The sequence below is a fragment of the Phragmites australis genome, chromosome 15, assembly GCF_958298935.1.
Source record: "Phragmites australis chromosome 15, lpPhrAust1.1, whole genome shotgun sequence".
NCBI classification, from domain to species: domain Eukaryota; kingdom Viridiplantae; phylum Streptophyta; class Magnoliopsida; order Poales; family Poaceae; genus Phragmites; species Phragmites australis.
This window is the reverse complement of record NC_084935.1, coordinates 9,910,411-9,935,719: the sequence shown is the minus strand read 5'-3', so window position 1 is coordinate 9,935,719 and position 25,309 is coordinate 9,910,411. Positions and strand designations below refer to the sequence as shown.

Sequence of the window (25,309 nt, the reverse complement as noted above, 5' to 3'; positions counted from 1 at the left end):
GCCCCATCCTAGAAATGAATCGACTAAGGGCTGCTATGCATCATGTTAGTTTCTGAACCTCCTTCAGTATTTGAGGTGACCGCATATGGTTGAGAGCCTCGATTTTGCATGAATTAGCCTCAATGCCTCGACTTGACACCAGAAAGCTGAGAAGCTTGCCAGACGGTATGCTGAACGTGCACTTTTCAGGGTTGAGCATCGTGCAATACTTTATAAGGTTGCCGAATATTTTCTTAAGGTTGATAATCAATGCATCTTTGGTCCTAGACTTGACTACAATATCATCAACATAAGTTTCTACATTGCGCCCAATCTGGGATTGTAGACAATTCTGAATACATCTTTGATACGTAGCATCGGCATTCTTCAAATCAAAAGGCATCTTTACATAACAAAATACATTGAAAGGAGTAGTAAAAGCAGTTTTCTCCTCGTCCTCAACTCTCATGCTAATTTGATGATACCTCGAATAGGCATCTAGAAAATAAAGCAACACACAACCTGACATGGAGTCTACTATCTAGTTGATGCGCGGGAGAGGAACATGATCCTTGGGCAGGCTTTGTTGAGGTCGGTGAAGTTGACACACATTCTCCACCTGTCATTAGACTTCTTGATGAGGACAGGATTTGCGAGCCACATAGGATGACGAACTTCTTAGATAAAGCCTGCCTTTAGGAGTTTGTCAACCTCCTCCTAGATGGCTAGTTTCCTATCCTCAGTATATCTTCATTGCTTCTACACAACAAGTTTGACTTCGGATTTAACAGCTAATCGATGCTCGATTACCTCCCTAGGGACCCCGGACATATCGGATGGTTGCCATGTAAACATATCTTGGTTTGACCGGATGAAAGCAACAAGCTCGAGTTCCTATTTGGGGTCGAGACCAGCCCCAACCTTGACCATCTTGGCTGGTTCAGATGGGTCAAGGGGCACTGCCTTGACACCACCATCAGTTCTGTTGTCCTTGGCGCCGTCGTTGGTCTCTTCCTCTACAGCATCGTCAGACTGGGATGTGCTAGCAAGGATTACAAGCTTGATGCTTCTAGCTCTTAAACTCCGCACCTTCTAAAATAATTGATGATCGACTAAAGTGTTCGACCATATCCAGGCTCTGCTTGTCGCACTTGACTGTCGCTCGTTGATCTCCTTTGACAGTTACGACCCCTTCAGGGCCCGGGATCTTGAGTGTTTGGTACGTATAGTGCACGACAACCATGAACTTACCCAACATTGGGCGGCCTAGGATCACATTGTATGTCATCTCAAAATCCATGACGTCGAAGGTAAGCTTCTCTGTGCGGAAGTTGTCAGGCGTACCAAACGTGACTGGCAACTCGATCTGACCAAGGGGCATCATCGATCAATTGGGAGTTATGCCATGTAAAGGCTCGACTCCGTTCTTGAGCTCCGACCTCTCAATCCCCATCTTATCTAAAGTCTTGGAGAAGATGGGGTTAAGCAAACTACCCCCATCAACCAGTGTTCGAGAAACTTTGATGTTGATGATAGTCGGTTGTATCACAGCTGGATATCGACCAGGATGTGGGACCGTAGGAGGATGGTCGACTTGGTTGAAGGTAATTAGAATTTCCGACCACCTGAGGTGCCGAGTAGGGCTGGTGAGAGCTAGGTTGACCTCTCATTCGACCGCCTTGTATTGTCTATTTGACTTGTACACGGCGGATCCTCCGAAGATGTGTGCCAAACTTTGGTCAGGCTTGTGGAATTCGGTTCATCACCTTTAGCGTCTGGCTTAGTATATTTATTATGGTGCTCGATAGTGATGGCTTTGAGATTTTATTCGACCTTCTTTTTTAGGACGTAGCATTCGTCGAAGTCATGCCGATTGGTCCGATGAACGGGGCACCACTTCTTTCCACCTTGACTCAGGCCTTTACTATCCCCGGTGTTGCGTGAGTTGCTCCTATCGACCGCGGCTATGGTCGTGTCTAGACCCTTGCGCTAGTCACCAAGCTTGCCCTTCTTCCCCTTGTTCTTTGAGGACTTAGGATAGTCCTTGCCATGCTAAGGGTTTTTGGCATGTGCCTGAGCTTTAGCATCATTTGCATATTTGTCAACCAACTCAAAGAGCTCCTTGACTGTATGGATCTTACAGGCAGCAAGCTTGCCGACTAGATATGTGTTCTTGACGCCTCTCTTTAAGGTGATAATGATCGATTCATCGGAAATATCCAGGATCATGTTTTGCCTATCACTGAATCATCAGTTGAAGTCTCGAAGGGACTCATCCTTTCCTTGGTTCAGTTGATGGAGACCATTCTCCATTCCTGGGCGCTCTAAAGTACCCTAGAAGTTAGCTATGAACTGAGCCTTCAACTCGGCCCATAATCAGATTGAGTTGAGAGGTAGGTTCAAAGACCAGAACCTTGCCGGTCCATCAAGCGTGGTTAGCAGGTAATTGGCCATTACCTTGTTATTTTCACCCACTGCTCGAATAACTATGGTATAGAATTGTAACCACTCGTTGAGGCTTTCCTGTCATACTTCTAGACCGAGCCCATCTTGAACTTCTTGGGCCACCGTATCAAGCGGAGCTCTGGGATGAAGGCTTTGCAACCTCCATCGAACTCCTCAGGAGGTGAAGGAGAAGGATTGTCATGCATGTCCCTTCGAACAGGGGAGTCGCGTCGATCATTTTGTACTGGAGATCTATAATCGTTGTAGTGTCGATCATCCTCATGGCACTCCTCACGGTTGTTGTTGATAACCTCCTGCAAGTCACGTCTGTTGTGAGGGATGAGGTTCCTTAGGTCTCCCTAATTCCTACACTCGTGGACGAGGTAGTTGTTGTTCGAGGTATAAGGTTGTACTCGGGGTCGACCTCTCGAGCTGCCTACTTGTGACTATTCTACTCGAGAGCGTCCGCGTCCATGGCTCCTCGAGTCAACACCTTGCCGGCTGGGGGACCTAGAGGCTCTAGGATTGTTTGCTCGAGCAACTTGGATATGAGCCGCATAGAGTAGGGTCCTGACCTGATTAACCATAGGGATTAAAGGATTTGTCGGATCCAACTTTAGAAGGGATCTAAGGATCAGATAAGCTCCCTAAACATTAGCATCTGGAGTGCTAAAAATGCCACTACCTAGGCTCGGCTGCGATCGAGCCGGTGAAGCCTCGTGATGGCTGCCCTAAGGGAGTTCGTCCCTCGATCTCAAGACCGGTGTTGGTGGAGGATTGCCCCCTGAAATCCATTGTTGAAGACTGCGGTTCGTCAATGATCGATGGTACTAGGAGTGTATAGAGCTCCAGCTATAGATGTCCCGGGCGGTATATCTGTAGCATTGCCAGTGTTGGCGGCCGCTGCCGCTGGATCCTTGCGGATTTTTGTGCCGTTATTCACCATGATGTTTGGATCTACCACCATCGAATTTGCGGCTGGGACCCCAGTTCCTCCATCCATAAACACGAATCGATCTGTTCGACTGCTCTGGCTATCGATGGAGCCGTCATCACCACTCACGTCGCTGTCAGTGTCCATAAACTGCAAAACATTAGGCTCTTTGGGATCCCATTTAAGATGTCCCACCTCATGGTACAAGTCCAATGGGCTGGACTCGAGAATACCAATGTGGATCAATCCACCCTGATCGTCCCAGCAGAAAACAATAGTTCTGAACGTAATCTCTGATCCGGCTAGGGCGATTTGAAAGCGATCATTGGTGACTCAAAGCGGTCCTAGAAGCTGGCGTCGGAGAATCCAATACAAATATGCACTCAAGACATAGTTGATCCTGAAAAGCAAAAGACCCCTACCTAGTGTGCCAACTGTCGAGGGTTTTTTCCTGACAATATATCCGTAAGAATAACAGGGTTGTCTTCGTGATTCAGGAATCGAACAGGAGATGAGGCACACACGATGTATACAGGTTTGGACCCCTAATTGGAGTAATACCCTACGTCTTGTATGGTCGATGTTGTATCTATATTCACTCGAGTACAAGCAAGGTATCTAGATCTACTACAAGCAGTAGATAAGATCTAAACTAGACTAATGAGAAAGTTACCGAGTATCTCCTGTTGCCCTAGTGCTTGCGTCGAGTTGCAGATGAGTTGCCCTTCTTCGGGAAAAAGAGAGTCTACCCTCGGGGGTCTAGTCTCTGCCTTATATATAGGGGTCTTGTATCACCTCCTATCTCGTCGTAGTCGATAGGGAATCATTCATCTTATCCACCAAGAAAGATCAGATAAATCTGGTTGGGATACTAATGGTTCTCGAGTTGGGTAACCAATCGAGACATTTCTAGTATGCGCCTACTAAATCTCTAGGAGTATCAGATACCGCAGACTCAGTTCTGTAATATACGGAGTTGTTAACCATACACATAGCATACCTTATTTGTATATGGTATACCCTTTATGCGTATATACCCATAGCAGTTGCAGTTCGACCTGCAAGGTTATACTCGGGGTCGACCTCCCAAGTTGCCTACTTGCGACCCTTCTACTCGAGAGCATCCACGCCCGTGGCTCCTCGAGCTAGTAACTTACCGGCTGGGGGACCTAGAGGTGCTAGGATTGTTTGCTCGAGCAACTTAGATCAAAGTCGCATTGAGTCGGGTCCTGACCTGATTAACCATTGGAGTTAAAGGATTCGTCGGATCAATTTTGGAAGGGATCTAAGGATCAGATGAGCTCCCTGGATATTAGAATCTAGAGTGCTAAAACGCCACTGCCTAGGCTTGGCTGTGGTCGAGCCGGTGAAGCCTTGTGGTGGCTGCCCTAAGGGAGTTCGTCCCTCAATCTTAGGATCGGTGTTGGTGGAGGCGTGCCCACTGGAAGCTATTGAAGACTAGGAGGCGCCGGTCCTCTTGGGGTTCATCGATGATCGATGGTATTAGAAGCGTATAGACTCTGGCTGCAGATATCCCGAGCAGTATATCTCCAACATTTTTGGTGTTGGTGGCCGCTGCCACTGGATCCCCAAGGATTTTTGTGCCGTTATTCACCATAGTGTTTGGATCTACCACCATCGGATCGGCGGCTGGGACCTCGGTTCCTCCAGCCATAAATACAATCAATCTGTTCGGCTGCTCTAGCTGTGTATGGAGCCGTCGTCACCATTGTGTCGCTGTCAGTGTCCATGAACTGCAAAACATTGGGCTCCTTGGGATCCCTTTCAAGGTGTCTCACCTCGCGGTATGCGTCTAATGGGTTGGACTTGAGAATACGGTGTGAATCAGTCCACCCTGATCTCCTAGTGGAAAACCATAGTTTCAAACGTGATCTCCGATCTGGTCGAGGGTGATTCAAAAGCAATCGCTAGCAACTTGAAGCGATTCTAGAAGTCAGCGTCGGAGAATCAAGTGCGAATGTGCACTCGAGACATAAGCAATCCTGAAAAGTAGAAGACCCCTACCTGGCACGCCAATTGTCGAGGGTTTTCCCTGATAATATGTCCGTAAGAATAACTGAGTTATCTTCGTGATTCAAGAATCAAACAGGAGATGAGGCACACACAATGTATACAGGTTCGGACCCTTAATTGGAGATTATCATACGTCTTGTGTGGTCGATGATGTATATGTATTCACTCGAGTATAAGTAAGATGTCTAGATCTATTACAATGAGTAGATAGGATTTAAATTAGACTAATGAGAAAGTTGCTAAGTATCTCCTATGGTCCTAGTGTTTGCGTCGAGTTGTATATGAGTTGTTCTTCTTCGGGAAAAAGAGAGTCTCCCCTAGAGGGTCTGGTCACTGACTTAGGGGTTTTGTACCGTCTCCTATCTCGTCGTAGTTGATACAGATTTCTGGGAGTATCAGGTACTGCAGATTTGGTTTCATAATATCGGGAGTTGCTAATCATGCACACTGCGTACTTTATCCGTATATGATATACTCTTTATGTATATACCTATAGTTAAATTTTTGACAAATTTAATCTTCCTTTAGAAAATATGGAAAAGAGAAAATGCCAGGGTGCTTTGCACGTCTACCTCATGCAACCAAAACCATTCCCCCTCTGGAGAATCTTGATTGGTCCGATAAACTGTCATGTAAACCGTGTAGATCTTTGCTCAACACCTGGTCAACTAACAGGGTCGTTAATTTAGATTATTAATGCTTAGTCGCATACAGGACTAATCATATCGGAGATGCCACGTGATTAATTATTTCACTAATTATTCTCATCAGCTGTAATGGAATGGACAGTTGACGCACTGAAACTCCGAACATTGGGAATAAAAAGGATCAGCTATAATCTCGCATCTCGCTCAAAAATATTTTATTTTCTTTAAAGACGTCTTTCTACTACGCGGTATACTTTAAAAATCTTTTAAGGTGCGAAACAGAAACCAAATTCCCACCAATTTTCTCTACTCATGAAATTTTCTCATTGGACTATAAGCCCGTCCACCTCAAAAATGTTCTAGTACGCATCAACCTCCATCCTTTCTCTATTTGAGAGTATAAACTCTGTCTATTTCTATGCCCTAGTGGCAAGCCATTTTTTTCTATTTTTTCCCCTTCAAATTTGAAGTTGAAAGTGAAAATATTGACTATGACGGTGTCATGTCAGAGGGTGGCAAGCTTGCCATCGTCGGTGGTGAGATAAGGAGCGACTATCAGATAAACACATATAATCTTATAATTTGAAGGTGAAGTGACTTAGTTTTAGTAGTTCAGGGGTATTCAGAATAAAACTGACTATATGTTCCACCTATTAAGTTAGGATATGAATATCTCATTTTTTAAACTAGAGAGTATTATATAGTCTGCTATATATAATAAATTATTGAAAAATAAAAATTTAACCATATCATATGCACTTGTAGTTATGACATGGATCCTAAAACAACTTGTTTAGAGCCTAGTGGACCTACGAAGTAAAATGTATGTTTTCTGTAGCGCGTTAGAAATTAGACTTTCCCCTCCCTACGAAGTAGTTTGGTAGCATAGAATGGATGATTTCCGTAACAGAAAAACATGTAGCGCGTAAGAAATTGGACTTCCCCCTCTTTTTTAATATTAAAGAAACTAGATATGTCAATTCCTAATAGAGGCGAACACAAAGGGTCCTTTTGCAAAATCACCACTACATTTTTTTCCTTGGCTCCTTGCTGCCGTCCTGCGAAGCAAGGCAATTATCTAAATTGACAGCAAGGCAAGGCTTCATACTTTTCTCAAACACGCCGCCCCCATTTCTCGTCCCTTTCAAACTAGTATTTCTTTGAGAAATTTGGATATTTTACTCGCGAGATCTTTAGTCCCGGGCCCGTGTGGATTAGTCGCGGTCACGATCGAGGGGCGCCAATTGCGGTGGCCACCACCTCCAATCCACTCCCCGCGGCCGCCTGCCGAGCTGTTCTTGCTCTGTCCTCCTACTTCCTCAGCTCCTCCAAGATTTGATCTTTAGACCCAATTCCCAAGCCGCGGTGCTTCTCGAAGAAACCTCGAGCTCCAGCGGCTCATGCACTCTGGATCGGTGGAAAGGTGTTTGCTTTGCGGGGCTCTGAGGTTGGAATTTTGTTCTTTTTTCACTAGGTACGCGTCTCTGTTCTTGGTTTTCTTGGATCGAGAGGCTTGCTATGTGATTTCGTTTGGGTATGACTTCTTTCTTTCGTCTTGGAGGCTTAGTTGTTCGTACTTGGTTAAGAATAGAATCCTGTGTGTCCGGATCTGAAGTGGTGCAATACAGCTAGCTTGATGTAAGCTATGGAACTCATTCCAAGCAGTTTACTTCTATACCTCCTCTCTTAGCAAATTGTTCATCTTTAATTTTGTGTTTCTGTTCTTCCATTCGGTAGATTTCTGATACTGAGAATTTTCGCACAGGGAAATTTTAGTGCAGTTGGGAATTGTTATATATTCTCCTCTTGTCTCAGTCGATCCATTTCTACGAAACCACATCCTGGGTTTTGTGGCTTCCTTTTACTTTTCCCCTGCGTGCCGACTGCCTTGTTGAGGCTGTTACTTTCACTGGCTCTTTCCTTGTCTCTTTTTTACCTAATATTATTCTATCCTTATCTCGTCTGATTCACTGATTGCGTCCAGCGTCACCAAAGGGAGCGGTCATCTACCTTGTTTCCTTGCAATGCTTGTTTTTCTTGAATTGGATTGGGAGTGGAAAGAGGTCAACGTTGTGTCAAAGACAATTGTTTGCATTGCTTCTTTTACATTCTTCTGCTGTTTTTATTGAACCCTATTGTTTGGTTTTGCTTGTAGATCCAGTTTTGGGTACTTCCTCTTGAATTATGATTTTGTGAATTCCACTATAAATGTTTTTTGATTGGCTTGCTTTGTTTTGACACACTACCCTCCTCCTTGGAATGCTTCCAGGTTCTGTTTTTGACTGGTCTCATCTGCTCAGCAATCAGATTGCAAACTTAAAACAGGAAGGAAGAATTTGATTAGAGAAATGGGGCAGTGTTGCAGCAGAGCTACGGCCCCGGATTCTGGTCGGGGAGGAAACAATGGCTATGGCTATTCTCACCAGCAAAAACCAGCACAGACACCACCCAATTACAACACTCAGCCTCCGGCGGTGGCCGAGGTGAGGTACACACCGCCAGCAATGAATCCTCCAGTAGTCCCTCCTGTGGTTGTCCCACCGAAGCCGACACCGGACACGATTCTTGGCAAGCAGTACGAGGATGTGCGCTCGGTCTACTCCCTCGGCAAGGAGCTTGGCCGGGGCCAGTTTGGGGTGACATACCTCTGCACTGAGATTGCATCTGGTAGGCAGTATGCTTGCAAGTCCATCTCCAAGCGCAAGCTCACCAGCAAGGCGGACAGGGAGGACATACGCAGGGAGATCCAGATCATGCAGCACCTGTCTGGACAACCAAACATAGTTGAGTTCCGGGGGGCGTACGAGGATAAGAGCAATGTGCATGTGGTGATGGAGCTCTGCGCAGGTGGGGAGCTGTTCGATCGGATCATTGCTAAGGGGCACTACTCAGAGCGCGCGGCTGCTACGATATGCAGGGCAGTTGTGAATGTTGTCAACATTTGCCACTTCATGGGAGTGATGCATCGTGATCTGAAGCCAGAGAACTTCTTGCTCGCAACCAAGGAGGAGAACGCAATGCTCAAGGCCACAGATTTTGGTCTTTCAGTCTTCATTGAAGAAGGTAATGCGAATATATATGATCTTGTGTATGCTTGAGAACTGCATTGTTTGTTGAATATAATAGCAGTTAGACATATATTTCTCAACTTTGATCTGTTGAGGTTCTTGGGCTGGTGGTAATTTTCATATTGCTGAACTACCCAGATAAGGCTAGTATTTCACACATACTCTGATTTCGAGGTTTGGATTGTATACTGCTTTTTATTTCAAGCTGTGGACAATTGTTAGGGTAAACACCACCGGGGGATAGCCGGGTGGTATCGGCTACTAGGGGAGGCATTGGACTATAGGTTGGGGAGACTTAGAACTATAGGGAAGACATAGAAGAAAGGGACCGGGAACTAGATTGATTTCTCATGCTTGATTCATTGATTAATCACCGTTGGCGCTGTGTATATATAGCCGGCCAGCTGGCCTACAAAGACTCCATTCAAACCAACTCTATCTCTAATCTAATCTCTAGTTTAAATCCAACTCTATCTTATGTTCTTATCTCCTAATTTTGGAATATATATCTCTAATCTTAATCTTATCTCTAATTCTCCTGATTTAAACTAACCAAACTCTATCTTATCTCCTAAACCGAACCTAATTCAAACTAACAAAACAATCACGTGCTACATATAGTTATTCTTGCACCTGACACCAATGCACACCATTTTGGACGGGTTATGGGAAATCCTCTGTCAATGTAAAGTGTAAACATATAGTGTCATGATACTTTTGATAACTTGAAAAGGCTGTTGATCTCACCTTGCTTCAGAGAGCCAGCCAAAACTGGTGTTTTTTCCCACGCACAGTCGGTGGGGTTAGCTCTAAAAAGTATACAGCTGGTTCTATGTCAGTGGGAAACCACTAATGAAAGCTCAACGAACGTAAACAGTAGCACCAGCACTGTAACACCAGTGGTACTGTATCAATTCGCGCTGCTGTATCAACTCGCGTACTGTAGCAACAGGTTAGAGATAAGATTAGATGTTAGGGATCAGATTAGATTAGTTAGTTTAAATTGTTAGGGTCGGCTCCTATAAAAAAGAGGGAATATCCATTGTAATCAAGCAAGAGAAACCAATCTAGTTCCCGATCCCCTTCTTTTAAGTCTCCCCTAATATTCTGTCTCCCTAATATATGATCTAATCCTTCCCTTAGTAGCCAACATCGCCCGGCTATCCTCATGGCAGATGATTATCCTAACACAACAACTTTTATTTCTGACTGTTTTGAGAAGCTCAGTCGCTATTGATCATTTCATTGCCCTCTTAGTGGCAATACTTTTACTTGGGGAGATATATAAATATTGTTGTTGCTGATGGTAGCAATTGTAGAATGTATGACAGTTGCTTGTTGTTGGTTTTGGTGGTGGGGATGTTGACTATTCTTCTGTTTTATTTTCCTTGTACATTTTCATTGGTCATCTCCAGTATTTAAATTTTTTAATGTTTCTTAATCAAAGATAACTTGGTGTAAAAAAAACTCTAGTAAATTTTTTGGCGATTGACACCACAAGACCCTGAATTTTCAACTTTTGGATCTCTCATTATCTCTATACTAACTGCCTTTCAAACATATCAGGAAAAATGTACAAGGACATTGTTGGAAGTGCTTATTATGTTGCTCCTGAAGTCCTTAGGCGGAGCTATGGAAAAGAGATAGATGTTTGGAGTGCAGGTGTTGTCTTGTACATTCTTCTCAGTGGAGTGCCTCCATTTTGGGCTGGTACATTTACCTCTAAGAACCATTTTTACTTTGAATTCATGTACACTAATAGGCAGCAATGTTGTCTTATTTTGTTATTTATCCTCTGTTTTGCTGTGTAGAAACTGAAAAGGGAATATTTGATGCTATTCTGCATGAGGAGATTGACTTTGAAAGTCAGCCGTGGCCATCAATTTCTGAGAGTGCCAAAGACCTGGTTAGAAAGATGTTGACACGAGATCCAAAGAAAAGACTTACTTCAGCTCAAGTTCTTCGTAAGCTTCTTAGCAGTGCATTACTTCCAAATTTTAGCGACATTGGAAAAACTAATGTTTTGTGCATTAAATGCTTGATCAGAACATCCATGGCTCAGAGAAGGTGGAGACGCATCTGACAAGCCTATTGACAGTGCTGTTCTTTCTAGGATGAAGCAGTTCAGAGCAATGAATAAGCTGAAAAAGATGGCTCTGAAGGTTATTATCTTCATAGTGATGCTTCACTAGCTGATTTTTCTTCTCAGTATTAACAAATGTATATGCAGGTTATCGCTTCAAACCTTAATGAGGAAGAGATCAAGGGCCTGAAGCAAATGTTCATGAACATGGACACAGACAACAGTGGCACGATCACATACGAAGAACTCAAAGCAGGATTAGCGAAACTTGGATCAAAGCTGTCAGAAGCTGAAGTAAAACAGTTGATGGAAGCTGTATGTGACTATGTTCTAATCTAGAACTATGTTACAGTCTTTTAAAAAATCATGATCTTATTTTACATGCTTACCTTTTGACCATGTTCCAGGCTGATGTTGATGGGAATGGATCCATTGACTATGTTGAGTTCATCACTGCCACAATGCACAGACACAAGCTCGAAAGAGATGAGCATTTGTTTAAGGCATTCCAGTACTTTGATAAAGATAACAGCGGGTGAGCATTTTAAATTGGCACTTCTCAAAGGCTAACGTGATCTTCCATCAAACCCTGCTTATACTATCAATTATGTATCAGTATCAAAGGTTCACATTTATTAACACCGCTGATTTCTCAATAGTCTTGTACCACATTTTAGAAGAAATTATGGTTGTAAACCTGTGCGGAAACCAGTCATCATTGACATAGAGGGTTACCTTGATTTTATGCAGCTTCATCACGAGAGATGAACTAGAATCTGCTTTGATCGAGCATGAAATGGGCGACACGAGCACAATAAAGGAGATCATATCAGAAGTTGACACGGACAATGTAAGCTTTAAACACGCTATCGTTTTGCACCTGCACTATGTTTATTTCTCCACACTTCTTGATGCTGGTCATTTGCCTATCACAGGATGGGAGGATCAACTACGAGGAATTCTGCGCTATGATGAGAGGAGGGATGCAGCAGCCAATGAGGCTCAAGTAGCCTGTTCCCTTTGTAGAAATGGCGTACCATTAGTAACTGTACCAATGAGGCTCAAGTTATTTTCTTTTTTTCAAGGTTGCTATTTCGTTGTTGAGAGATGATTGTGTATATCTGGTTTTGCTCGTGTTTGTTTTCTAGTATTTTGAACGTCCGTCCTTTCTTTTGTAAGCTTGTTTAAGCAAGTACATCCAATAAAAAGCGCATTTTTGCCCCTCAAATTCCGCTGTTAAATTATTCGCTTTCAGTTGTTTGGCCGCATGAATTTCACCAAAATCAACGCAATACCTGGCGCTGTGCAGTGCCATCAGTCATCAGCCACTGCAAAATCTAGTAGTACAAATGTTCGGAGACCACGAAAAGTATCTTATAAGAAATAGGATACATAAAAACATTCGGTCCAAGAATACAACTTCGCTGTTGCTATGCAATTCTGAATTGGAGTTCAGAACCTGAGCATGCTTTTAAAGGTTACAACAGAACCATACTCCCTGATGACTAAGAGAGTGAAGGAACGCTTGGGCTAAAACACATCCGAACAAAAAACTGTTGTATCATTGCATCCCAGGTAGTACACAGGCATTTTCTGAAGGCGTTTGGTTCGTTACATTGGTCGGCATCTAACATCAACTACAAGGTGTCGAATATGTGGTCCGTACCATTTGACACGTTCAACATGCTCCACCGTGACGTTCCAAGATAGTCCTGGCACACAAATGACAAGAAATGGCATATGTAAGAATAGAATTTTAACGCTTGGAGAACAATATAGCAAATGCTTGGCAACAGATCAAAACATAAACGTCACAATTTTTACCACGAGCTTTGGCAATATTACTGATAGATTCAACAACATTGTCCAACCAGCGTGTCTCATCCGAGTTATTGACATTCCCATGTATATGCAATATGCCTCCATCAACCCTACATATAGTAACAGAATAGAATCTGGACATGAGATGTTCGTTGTGCATCCAGCAAATTGACAAAACAACCTAGTGAATTGTCCAGTCTTCTTTTGTTTTGGTTGTGTTTTTTTTGGCAACATTCCAATACCACATCGAAAAGTATAGACAAATTATTTCCTAGTGAGGCCACTTATTCCAATATCTCAGTGTAAACAAGAGTCAAGTACACTTCTCATTTGTGCTATATTGCCTTGCAAAAAAAATAACATCAGCTCAGCATGTTCCATGTCCGGCACAGTGAAAGCACTGCCATGCAGGCATTTTCAGTTTGCCAAAAAAAAACCAAACAGAGATGCTACTGATTATTCTTGTTACTTGTTAGCATGTAAAACTTAGCTTGTATGCATGTTTTTGGGATATGTCAGACAAGTACCTCTAAGTCGAGTTTGCTTAGAACCAGAATTGCAAAAGAACATTTTTCCTCACGTTACCAGTCATCGGCAGGATTATGGTAACCCAAGGGAACCAAGCAGTTTATAAAATCTTACAAGAATAAGCTGGCTAATGATAATTAGGATTCTGGCAAGAATTGTCTTAGTTAATATTTTGCTGGGAAACTGTTGTGGGCCCCTTTGCTGCAAAGGTTGTAGGGATAAAGGTTGTAGGGATACTGAACTGGCAGGTGTGGGCTCCATGGCAAGTAGGTGCCAAGGTTGGTGATTAGAAAAGAGTAGCAGGGGTAGAAGAGAGAAACTAGAGGGGTTTGAGAATAACAATTATTAGAAGGAGACTTCTTTTTGCTTAAAAGAGTAGCAGGGGTATGATGCTATCTTTTATAAGGACTATCTTGATTCATATGGACTCAATAATCCCTAGCCTGGTAGGCTGGTACAAACTAACCAATCCTAAAAGATTTGCACAATGCACACCACTTTCCAAAAGATAAAGGCACATCCAACTTCCCAAACTGACTCCCGAACACAACCAGACTCCTTAATAAAATGAACTAAAACAATACTAACTCTTCTTGATTCTTGAACGTTGCTGCCACTTGTGTCACAACAAAAACAATAACCTCAGCTGGTCCCACTAAAGGAGGCCAAGGCATGCTACCTAGGCCTCTACATATAAAATCTTGTTGCAATACTACAAGAAACCTAGAATGGAATAAGCATAACTGAAACAACTCAGGTGGTGTGTGGAGGGATCACCTCAAAGCTGTAACAGCAGTGGCCCAGCTACATTCACTTGAGGGTAACAATCCAAGACAAACTCGATCAGCAACACCCTAATTCAGGAAGAAAAATGATAAGAGGACATCCTACTGAAAGTATTAGCTCAAAAGATGAAATTTGTCCAGTACATACTTTGGGTGCTGTCACACGGTTATCTCCTTCGAGTACAATACATCGATCTTCTACATGGTTGTCACTGACATTGCGGCAAAGAGCCTCCAGAGCATGTGGATTCCATTCACATGCATAAACTAACTTGGCATTAGCCCTGCAAGTGCAAGAGATTAAGAACAGGATTTTTTTGTAAAATCAAACATCATTTGACCAAGGCCTGTCGCAGTGAACATACTTCACAAGAAATGGAAGAACAAAGTATCCAATTCCAGCAAACAAGTCCACCACCACCTCATCTCTACAGTTAAGCTGTCCCATGCGAAGCTTCTCCGAACGATTACCAGAAGAAAACATGCATTTTGTTGCATCAAGCGAATAACAGATGCCATTTTCATGATGGGTAACCCATCCATTATCGCCCACAAGAAGTTCCAGTGTACTATCTCTTGTACCATTTGCCATGATTTTACCCTGCCAAAAGAAGGGAGACTGAATGAATCATCTTGAAAGGGGCATCCCCAACTGTAACACCCAGGGAACCACACTAACCCGGGATGCTACAAAGCTACACCTGCAAGCAATCAGATCACAAGAAAATCCAGCAGCACCTCCCCCAGAAAAGAGGGACTACGCGGAAGCACACAACATATCATATACAAGGAGATAATAAAGCAACATAAAAGACAACACACTGACAACTTTTATCAACTTAACTTTGAATTCTCAAACCTCACTCAAGCCAACCACGATCTAGCATCATTAAAGTATAGTCCTCAACGATTGAGAGAAAGAAACAATTTAAATCCTCTAACTTTCTACATCAAAACTTGTGTAATGGTGTCATGCTGCTCTACCCTTTCCAAGCATGCTCAAAGACGACTTGGGAAAGAGAATACGGGGGAGAGATAAAATCTTAGCAAGCAAATTGTTTAACAAGTTAAATAAACTACGGTTGATTAAACATCAATTTAAACACTCATGGTACAAAGATAAAGTATCCACAATTAATTCTCGTCAACCACACTATAACATCATTCATATCCAAAACCTCAACTGCTAAACCAGCATCCACAAATATACCAGCATCCACAAATATACATTTGTGGATGCTGGTTTAATATTTGAGGTTTTGGATATGAATTATACTATAGCATGATTAACGAGAATTAAGTGTGGATACTTTATCTTTGTACCATTAGTGTTTAAATTGATATTTAATCAATCGTAGTTTATTTAACTTGTTAAACAGTTTGCTCGCTAAGATTTTATCTCACCCTTGTATTCTGTTTCTCAGATCGTCCTTGAGCATGCTTGGAAAGGGTAGAGCAGCACGGCACCATTATACAAGTTTTCATAAGTTTTGATGTAGAAAGTTAGAGAATTTAAATTGTTTCTTTCTCTCAATCGTTGAGGACTATAATGATGCTAGATCGTGGTTGGCTTTTGTGAGGTTTGAGAATTCAAAGCTAAGTTGATAAAGGATGTTATTGTGTTATCTTTTATGCTGTTTTATTATCTCCTTATATATTGTATGTTATATGCTTCCATGTAGTCCCTCTTTTCTTGGGAGGTGCTGGCGGATTTTCTTATGATCCGGCTGGTCGTAGGCGTAGCTTCGTAGCATCCTGGGGTAGTGTGGTTCCCAAGGTGTTACACCAAGATAAGAAAATGCTTTGTAGGGTAATCAAATGCATGCCACAAATCACAAATTATTAGAGAAGCACTACCTAAGGTTGAGATGCAATTAGGCATGGGACAGACCGTATGCACACACAAGGTACTGACTTTAAGCGTAGCAGCAGCACAACTAACATTATCATTCAGTTACACAAAAAAAATTGGTGTCTTTGGAACAACACAGAAACCGAGAGTCCAGCCAGTACTTACTTGGCGTGCAAGACGTTGTGCACCAAGTGACCTGGCAACTAGTGGCCAAAGTTCCTTGCTAACTGATTCCCACAATGGATCCTTAAAACATGTCTTTGGAAGTATGATGATATTGCCAAGGGTCTCCCACCTACAAATCAGAATGGAACTAAGCAAGCAACCATACTCGTAATAACGATGGATTTTTTTCATCAGAGAAAACGAACCTAGTTGGAAGCTGCTCCAGCAACTGAGGGGGCATTCCTTTTCTTTCCAGTAGAGAAGACACCAGTTCTTTCATGATGTTTTGAGGAGACTTTAAAGGTTTGTGGCTGACAGCTAGTTCATCTTTCAAAAAAGAACCATGGCAAGATGACAAAACTTCCAATGCCTTCTGAGGAGATAGGTTATCTCCGACAAGCTTCTTTTCAGTAAGAAATGCCAATGGTTCTCCAAAGGCACATGAATCATCATGTGTCATCTTGAGATGCTCATCAGCATTTAGGACATGGAAAGCTTCGCTAACAGGAAAAAGAACATGGCTGTTATCATGGCTCACTCGAACTTTTCTGGAAAGATCCAACCATCCAAACTTTTTAAGAATGTCCTTTGCTAATTTGGCATACTTCTTTTCCAGCTGAAGAACCACAGGACCAGAATCAGTAAAGTCACCAGAAGGAGCATCACCTTTTGACTTCATATCATGATCAAAGATGCCATTTTGTTCATCTCTTGGCAAATCAACAGTAGATATTGCATCACAACTTTGTGTAACCATGTCATCCTTCTTGTCATCATGTTTAAAAATTGACTCCACTGAATGCAGATCAATTGTTATCGGTTGATTGAATTTGGTCCCAAATGCATAGCATGATGCACCACCACCTATGATAACAAGATCATCTCCAATGATAACCGATGAGCTACGGACACAGAGGCATTGGCGTAACAATGGAATAGAGACACAAAACCAAACTCGATGCTTTAAGTTCAGAAATGCAACTTCTTGATTGTATTCAGTAATAGGGCAACCACCAAGGATCCCAAGATAATTATTGTAGATGAACATGCAATGTGAAAACCTAGGTGACGGAGTTTCCCCATTTGTGCTTTCCTTGTTCCATGCAAGTGTTGTTGTATCAAAACTATAGAAGTCTTTCAGTGCTCGTTGACCATCATGACCTCCATACATGAATAGCTTCGAACCATAAGACACAAGAGAATGTGAATGTCGAGCACATGGCCATTCACCAGAACCATTAAGCACACTCCATTGCATACTTTTTGTGTCCAATATATTCATACAAAAATATATACCTTCATTACTGAGTCCACCAAAGACGTATATTTTTGAAGCTGCTGCAGCGGCAGCATGTCGGTGCCTGCATGCATAAACACAGAACTTCCATGAAAAGAATAGAGACATACACACTAATGTAGCTATTTAATATTTACCACTAGTGTTTTTAATGTTGAGTTAGCAAGAGCAAATTATGTAAAGGAAATGGAGGACAGAGATAAGGAACTTCATCTAAACAGTACCTTGGACGGAAGAAACTTCCACTGCACTCCAGTCTTGACCATGTATTCTCAGTGCTTTGCAAAACCCAGACATCACCAAGGGTTTCTGAAGGACCACCTCTACCTCCAATAACGTAAATGCTATTACCAACTGCAGTAACTGTATGACCCATCCGTGGTGAAGGAGACTCTTTAAAGTTCAATTCTGTCAACAAACCAGATTTGTGATCAAGCAGAAGAGAATAATTTCTTCTTGCATGCCTTCCTGGTCCTCCAAAACCACCAAAAGTTAGGACCTGTTGCTCTACTCCAACAGTAAACGCACAAGCGGATTGGCCCCATAAGAAGAGCTTCTCAATTGATTCACCACTAACATTCAATGCAGCAGTAAAAAGATGACAATTTTTAGTTTCTGACAATTCCTCCTGTATTAATCTACAGAAAAGATAAACAAGGTTCAATCAAAAGCTCAGAGATACTGAATCATGAGTCAGAAAACTAAAGCATAATTAACAAAAATTACGGAATAACAGAAATGAGTTGGTGCCTATCTGTTCATTAAATAGTGCAGAAAAATCATGGTTTAGTAGCACAACACCATCGCTAACCTTCACCTTCTACAAGTCAAAATGAGCATGTGTAGCAAAACCTGGTGGAACTCGATTTCTTTCTCTTAGTTCAGCTCATGTTAAACAAGATAATACTGAAAACATAACATATATAAACAACATACAGAACAAAGTCAGTGGGTCCAACACACAAACCTAGCATGTACCGTAATGCACTTTTTTGAAGGAAACAAGTTATGTCAAACATCCATTTCAGGACCCAACAGACCAATAAATTTACATGTCAATCTATGAAATAGGAAAAATAAGTACAATATAAGAGAAAAGAGATAAGAGAACATGCCGTTTAGCATTACCAAAACCATGCTTGACACCCTTGCTGCATGTAGAGTCTTGATTTTCATAATATAGCGCTTCTATTGAATGCTCACCAAATTCACTATCACCTTTATCATCAGCATCACAATTATGGCTGCCATTTCTCCTTTTTGTAACCAAGTATTCATCATTTTTCTTGGCACTTTTATCTAATGGCATCTGAACTTCAGGACCCAAGGAAGTCCCATGACCAACAGACTGACCGTCACTTCCGTTAAAATGGTTTAACAACCCTGATGAACCTGCCAAACCCTGGCAGTTCGATAGGAACCAACATTTTAAAAGAAAAATCTGAGGAAGTAATAACATCAGAACAATTTAGGCCGCTATGGTACAAAATCAACTAAATTGTAATCTAAGGTAAAACAAAGAAGGTAGTCTTGATGCGTGGCTAAAATGTTTGCTTATTAACCAACCGCACAGCTAAGATGGCTTTCTAAAATTTTCATTGACCATTGATTTTTATAAACATAGCATAAAAAATACACAATAGTGTGGAGTATTTATGTATTTTAAGAAGTAAACTTTTACAACTGGTTTTCTCTGATCAAATCACCAGAGGCCAGAGTCCCACCACAAGGAACCAGCTCTAGAACTACAACCAGTCATAACACCCTGTAGCAGAAACTACAAAAGCTCCAACAGCAGGAGGGACCCACTGGCACAAACAAAGCAAAATTGTTTAGCCCAAAACTAGTGCCTGCTCAGGAACTACAACCAATCAAAAAACATGAAGCAAAAACTATTTTGAATTTTAATGAAGAACAGATTGGGCATATAGAAATATGGATAGACTTGTCTCAAAACACATTTCGGATACCTTTATTAGGGTCTACAAATATACTGTAAAAAGGGCTGGGATCAGAGTTGAATTTTGGGGACTGTGCAAATGTCCAGGATGACATTTTTTGGGTGAAGGGTGGGATTTGAATAAAGTTAGAAATTTCTACAAAACACATATCATGGATAATGGAGGAGAAATGACTTATTTGGCAATTATTTGTAAATTGAGAAGTAACTTTTGCCATCTGCTTGAAAAACTTACTCAGCTCATTAACAAACATATGTTATCATGCACACTCTAACAAACAAGTGAGCAACAATGACAGGACTTGCAGAATCGGAGGGAGAAACATTGTGTGTGTTAGCAACCAAAGTTGATGATCACAAAATAGCTCAGTACCTTAGTCTGCAAAAGATCTCGGAAACCATCCATTCGCTTTTTGTTTGCCTCCATTTTACCATTGGCAATTCTAACAAGGTATCGGACATACTCAGGAGAAACAACAAGTTCACCAGTCTGCCCCAGCGGCACTTCCATACGAATGGAGCATCTTATTGCTACCATTGCACGTTTCTGTAAACCCGTGATACCTAAAAATGGAATCAATCATTTTATCCAACTAATTTGATCTGAAATTCCTAAAAATAGGAATAATCACACCAAACCAAGTGAAAACATCATACAAATATGACACAACATGCACACCACAATTCATCTTTCATGGTGGACGAATCTTAGCGTTGGTAGTTACATTACTATTTCAGGTAAAAGCTATCACTCCCATAAGCATTCATCACTGCCAAAAACTATATTTTTCTATAGCCTGATTTGTGGAAACCTGAGCAAAATGAAGCCTAACCAATCCCAAAAGGATTCACAAATAACTCCACGTTGCAATGGATTGAAGTCATGTTGCGTAACACTGGCTATATATCCCAGGATACACCGCTAAACTGCTTGAGGAAAATCAAATCTTTAGCCAACATTTCAACAAATCACCCCGTAAGACTCCACTAAACCAAGCTATTTAAAAGGATATAAACTTAAGTAACATACGCACAGGGCAGAAGAAGACAGGCGAGCTTCAACTCTCCTGAAACGGTTAAAGCCCCAGATGCCCAAGCCCACTCACCTGATTCCCGAAAACCCGCGCTGACCGCGGCGGCCACGAGCGCCGCCGCAGAAGCAGCATCCCTGCACTCAACCGCCACGATCATCGGCTCGAACCTGAACACAAGTTCGTCCCCCGCCCCTTCCGACCCGCTCCCGCCAAACAGTAGCTCCACCACGGCATCCGGGTCGGCGGGGTCGTGCGACACGTACACCCACCCACCGCCCCGGGCTTTCTTCTTCGGCTTGGGACCCTGGCCCTCCTGCGGCTGCGCGAGGACGGAGACGCGACCGGAGCACGAGGAGGTGGTGAAGAGGTCCGGGTGGGAGTTGAGGGCGTCGAGGAGCGGGGCGATGGGGGCGTCCACGCCGCCCTTCGGGGACTTGTCCGGCGCCGGCGAGGAGAGCGCGGCCAGCGCCGTCGCCTTACGGCGAGCGAAGTCCATGGGTCGAAGGTGAGGGGGGGTTGCCTCTCGCAAGATACTAGTGCTAGGGTTTGGGTTGGGCTCTTCCGAGGTTTAGCCGTTTAGGGAGGCTGCGAGTTTTTCTTTTCTTTTAGAGGATTGAAATGAATTTTGGGCCTTTCATATTGTCTACAATAATAAGGGTAACTCCAACACGCTCCCAAAAAGTCACTACCAAAAACTTCATATAAAAAGTCTTTCTAATAATATTTTCTCTTAATATAGCTGCACTCTCAAATAAACTCATCAAATCTGACTCCATATATCTCAACGACTATATTTTTAAACGACTATAATTCAAACCACAATATTTTTAATAACTATTTTTAAACATAAAGTAATTAAGACATCTACCAAATTAAAGACAGATATTCTAACATTATCTTCAATTGTAACCCTGCTTTATATTCGCCCCTCAATCCGGGAAAGATAGCCAGCAAACTTATTTACATTTTCTTGAATATGAGACCAACGATGTATTAGGGAACTTTGATTGCGATCTAAATTAAAGTCTTTGTTGGAGTGGAAGTAATCATAAATTTACTTCCAATATGTAGACCATGATTGATCGTTGCCTTAAACAGCATCCATACTAATATTCAGTCATAACGATACCAATAATTCATCTTCCTTTTTACTAAAATTCTTAGATCTTTTCTGATTTGGTCTCACAACGGGAGTCGCTTCTTTAAATAGTGATTGTTACTGTTTAGATGGGCTAACCATTTCATGTCTTCATTCTAATCTAAGTAAATGGTTGTCACTAAGCAACAAATTAACATAGAACTCGTCCATTATTCATATGCAATATATTTAGTAAATTGCAGCATATGCATCGGTTCATTAAATTGCATTATCCAAAACTATACATTGCACATAACAAATAAATTGCAGTAGTCATAAGATTACAACAGCTAAGCAAACAATACCCCATGTACAGTTAATGTTGGCAAAACTAAGGCAACATTTCATGGACTATAGGAGAAGTGCACTGAATTATGTCGTTCCAAACTCAAATATGCAGTTGCCAATGCATCATAATTACGTAAGTGGAAAGTTGACATACGGCCTTCAATCACCACAAATAGCCTGCTATTTTACTAGTGGAAAAATTAGTATTCATGTGTTTTGATGTAATATGGTTTGTAAAGGACTACAAGATCAAGCAATTTGCAGTAACTATCATCATCACAGTCTATTTGTAACAATAAAAACAAAAAAGGTACCTTATCCGGTCTCCCAGCTCCCACCGTAGCCTTCTTCCTCAACAAAGAGAGCAAACAATATCAGATGCCTCCAGCGGGATCCCCTCGGCCACCTCCACAGAGCCGCGACCATGTGCGGCACCACCGAACGCCCGCCTCCACAAAGCCATCGCTAGCCGCCGAATTTGTCACACCGTCAAGGCCCCTCACCGGTGCTCCGATCTCACCCTCGTCTGCCCGCCACAGGGTCGCAGCCTGCCGCCCTCGCCCGGCAAGTGCCGCAACCGCCCGCTGCCAAACGATGCCCTCGTGACGCACCACCACTCGCTGAGCTGCGGGGGGCGTGCAAAGCAGCCGCCCCATCGGGGAGCGCTCCGCTGTGGGTGCGCGAAGCGCAGGACAAGCGTGGGATTGAGGATTTCGCCGACCGAGAGTCTGATTAGGGTTCACTACATATTGCGAGCTGGGAGGTGTTTTTTGGTGTAATTATTTTTTAAGAACGTTTTTTAGTTTCTGTTGGAGGAGCTTTTTGGCTCATATACCTGAGTTTTTTTGCATCTCATCAAACCATCTTCTTGCAGCCGCCAAATCCCCTTTACTGCAAAAACCGCTCAAGACCGTCGTGTACACCACCTCATCCAATATCACCTTACGCTGGACCATATCCTCCACAACCCTTAAAGCATCTGAAGCCCGCCCTTTCTTGCATAAAAATGCAACAACACTTGTATACACTGTCGCATTCGGCTCCACCCCTCTTGCCACCATTTCATCCAACAACTTCACTGCATTTTCCAGCTCACCAAGAGCACAGTCACCATGGACAAGAATCCCATACGTGACAACATCAAAGGGCGACACCATTTCATCAAATAGTTGGCGTGCATCCTTCATGCGGCCAGCACTGCACAACGCTCTTAGGAGTATATTGTAGGAGTAAACGTTCTTGTCCGAGAATTCTTGAAACAACTCGATGGCTTCATCAAGCGGGAGGCGGGAAAACACGGCGTTGCAGGTCTCCAGGGAGGGGGTGATGCTGTATTGGCGTAGGCGGCGGAAGAGGGGCGCCGAGGGGAGGCACTGGAGGAGGAGGTCGAAGGAGGCGGAATTGGAGGAGAATGCCTTGTAGGTGGAGATGAAGTGCTCGACGAAATGCCGGTGAGGGGACGGGAAGCGGACGGCGCGCACGAGGATGGTGCGCGCGACGCCGTCATCGCGGACTGCGAGGTGGGCCGCGACGCCGTCATCGCGGACTGCGAGGTGGGCCGCGACGGCGAAGCACCGAAGGAGGTGAGTGTGCGGGTGTTGCTGGGGCCAGGAGGGGACGACGAGGAGGAGCGGGAGGAGGAGGCGGGTGATGTGCGGATGGGAGGCCAAGAGAGGGAGAGCAAGGAGGAGGTGGAGGGGTCGGAGGAGGGGTAGGAAGGGGAGCGACGGGACGGCGGTAGGGTCCAGCGAGGCTAGCACGGCGGAAGAGAGGCGGCGCGCGAGGGCGTCGTCATCCGGTGAGTTAGGCCGAGGCGGGTAGTAATCCGGGAACAGGCGGGGAGCGGCAGTGGCCATGAGTTCCTCAGAGGAAGCCAGCGGCGCGCGGCGGTGGACGCAACGGCATGGGGGCAAGGAGGAGGTGGAGTGGCTACAGCTGCCGACGCCCTCGTGACGGAGGGCTCGCGCGCAGGCTAAAGAGGGGGAGCACTTCGTTGCGGCTGCGGCAGCTCGGTGGAGGAGCATACGATGGCTGCGGGTGCAACTAGAGATTCAATGGAGAATTAGACCTTCCTTAACCGAGTCCCTTCATGAACCAGAATCACTTCGCAAAAGAATTTTCACTCTTTTTAACATTCTAACGATTCCTCTTTACAGTTTTTACTACGAAGGATTTCTAAAGTCATTTTTTAGATATGATTCTCGCTCTTTTTCTTCCATAAATCCTTTAAAAGAGAAGCTGTTAAAGATGAGAGAAAATAAGAAAATGAGAATAAGGAGGAAAATAAAAAAGAGAATAAAATGAATGAAATATGATTGTGGATGATCTTGCTTGTTAGGAATGGTTCCCATCCCTATCCCCAAATAATTAAAATTTTCCGTTTACGTCCCCATCCTCACTCCTGCTCGTTGGAACCATTTTCTTCTTATCCCCATCTCCGCATGAGGAATGAAGAACTAACGAGAAACAGTCTCCGCTAACAATTGAAAAGTCAACTGTCCACATGGGCCTCTCCCGCGTCCGCCAGCCCACCTAGCCGTTGGGTCGCAACGCCCCGACCTAGGCCACCCTGCCGAGCTCCCTAGTGCACACCCACCTAGATCAAGGTAGCATACTGGCCTGACCCACACACGCTAGGCCACACGCCTGGCTCCTGCTTGGGCTGGCCGCGCACGCTTGGGCCTCTATCGCGCGAGTTGTGCTGCTGCCTAGTGGACCACGAAGCACCAGGTCGAAACGTGTCCCACGAGGAAACATGAACGAGAAATATTTCCTCGTACCCGTCCCTGATAGACCCGGCAGGGAATGCTTCTCCACTAGATGGGAATATGATTTCTACCACTTGTATTTCCGTAAGGGATAAAATATCTTTATCGTCGTTTCTTAATACAGAAATTCCCTACGAGGAATCAAGGATCGGATCACAATTGATATCCTAAATGCAACGACCCTCAGATGAATGCTTAAATAGAGAATAAATGAATCTAGAGCCTTGATAGAGTCCTAATTTTCAATGAGACCAACTGTTTATAGATGCCTAAATAGTTTAACAAAATAAGAGGTCATTTAAGCATATATGAGCCACAACGTGCACGAACATACTCCAACATTTCTTTTATTCTGGACTGGAAGCGTCGGCAGCTTGGTCAAGAATCGATTCCGTTGGCAAGCGCCCTGTTCACACGTGCTAACCTCCACCGTGTCTCAGCTAGCAACTGCTCTGAAGTGCCTAGCCAGTAGAAGGGTTCTAC

At 43.4% G+C, this 25,309-nt stretch overlaps 4 protein-coding genes across 5 annotated transcripts; 1 reads left to right on the top strand and 3 right to left on the bottom strand.

Moving 5' to 3' along the window:
• Positions 1 to 873: 873 nt before the first annotated feature.
• Positions 874 to 1,360, bottom strand: LOC133892118 (uncharacterized). Its single transcript, XM_062332854.1, has 2 exons — positions 1,106 to 1,360; positions 874 to 1,011 (listed from the first exon to the last, which is right to left on the bottom strand). Exons 1-2 carry the CDS (start codon positions 1,358 to 1,360, stop codon positions 874 to 876), a joined length of 393 nt encoding a protein of 130 aa, XP_062188838.1.
• Positions 1,361 to 7,129: 5,769 nt separating this feature from the next.
• LOC133892519 (calcium-dependent protein kinase 19) lies at positions 7,130 to 12,418 on the top strand. The gene is made up of 9 exons (XM_062333357.1): positions 7,130 to 7,513; positions 8,309 to 9,102; positions 10,674 to 10,817; positions 10,919 to 11,071; positions 11,154 to 11,269; positions 11,338 to 11,505; positions 11,598 to 11,725; positions 11,941 to 12,040; positions 12,126 to 12,418. Exons 2-9 carry the CDS (start codon positions 8,388 to 8,390, stop codon positions 12,198 to 12,200), a joined length of 1,599 nt encoding a protein of 532 aa, XP_062189341.1. The 5' UTR covers positions 7,130 to 7,513; positions 8,309 to 8,387; the 3' UTR covers positions 12,201 to 12,418.
• A 128-nt stretch (positions 12,419 to 12,546) lies between these two features.
• Positions 12,547 to 21,226, bottom strand: LOC133892518 (tRNA wybutosine-synthesizing protein 2/3/4). Of its 2 annotated transcripts, none has more exons than XM_062333355.1 (11): positions 20,705 to 21,226; positions 19,972 to 20,162; positions 18,754 to 19,079; positions 17,863 to 18,276; positions 16,548 to 17,702; positions 16,342 to 16,471; positions 14,690 to 14,925; positions 14,473 to 14,608; positions 14,317 to 14,393; positions 13,015 to 13,121; positions 12,547 to 12,902 (listed from the first exon to the last, which is right to left on the bottom strand). In XM_062333355.1, exons 1-11 carry the CDS (start codon positions 21,126 to 21,128, stop codon positions 12,802 to 12,804), a joined length of 3,297 nt encoding a protein of 1,098 aa, XP_062189339.1. In that variant the 5' UTR covers positions 21,129 to 21,226; the 3' UTR covers positions 12,547 to 12,801. The 2 variants fall into 2 exon arrangements, with proteins under 2 accessions (XP_062189339.1, XP_062189340.1); XM_062333356.1 differs by having other exon boundaries at positions 18,754 to 19,040.
• A 1,659-nt stretch (positions 21,227 to 22,885) lies between these two features.
• Positions 22,886 to 23,914, bottom strand: LOC133892117 (pentatricopeptide repeat-containing protein At1g05670, mitochondrial-like). Its single transcript, XM_062332853.1, has one exon. It carries the CDS (start codon positions 23,912 to 23,914, stop codon positions 22,886 to 22,888), a length of 1,029 nt encoding a protein of 342 aa, XP_062188837.1.
• Between the last annotated feature and the right edge of the window lie 1,395 nt (positions 23,915 to 25,309).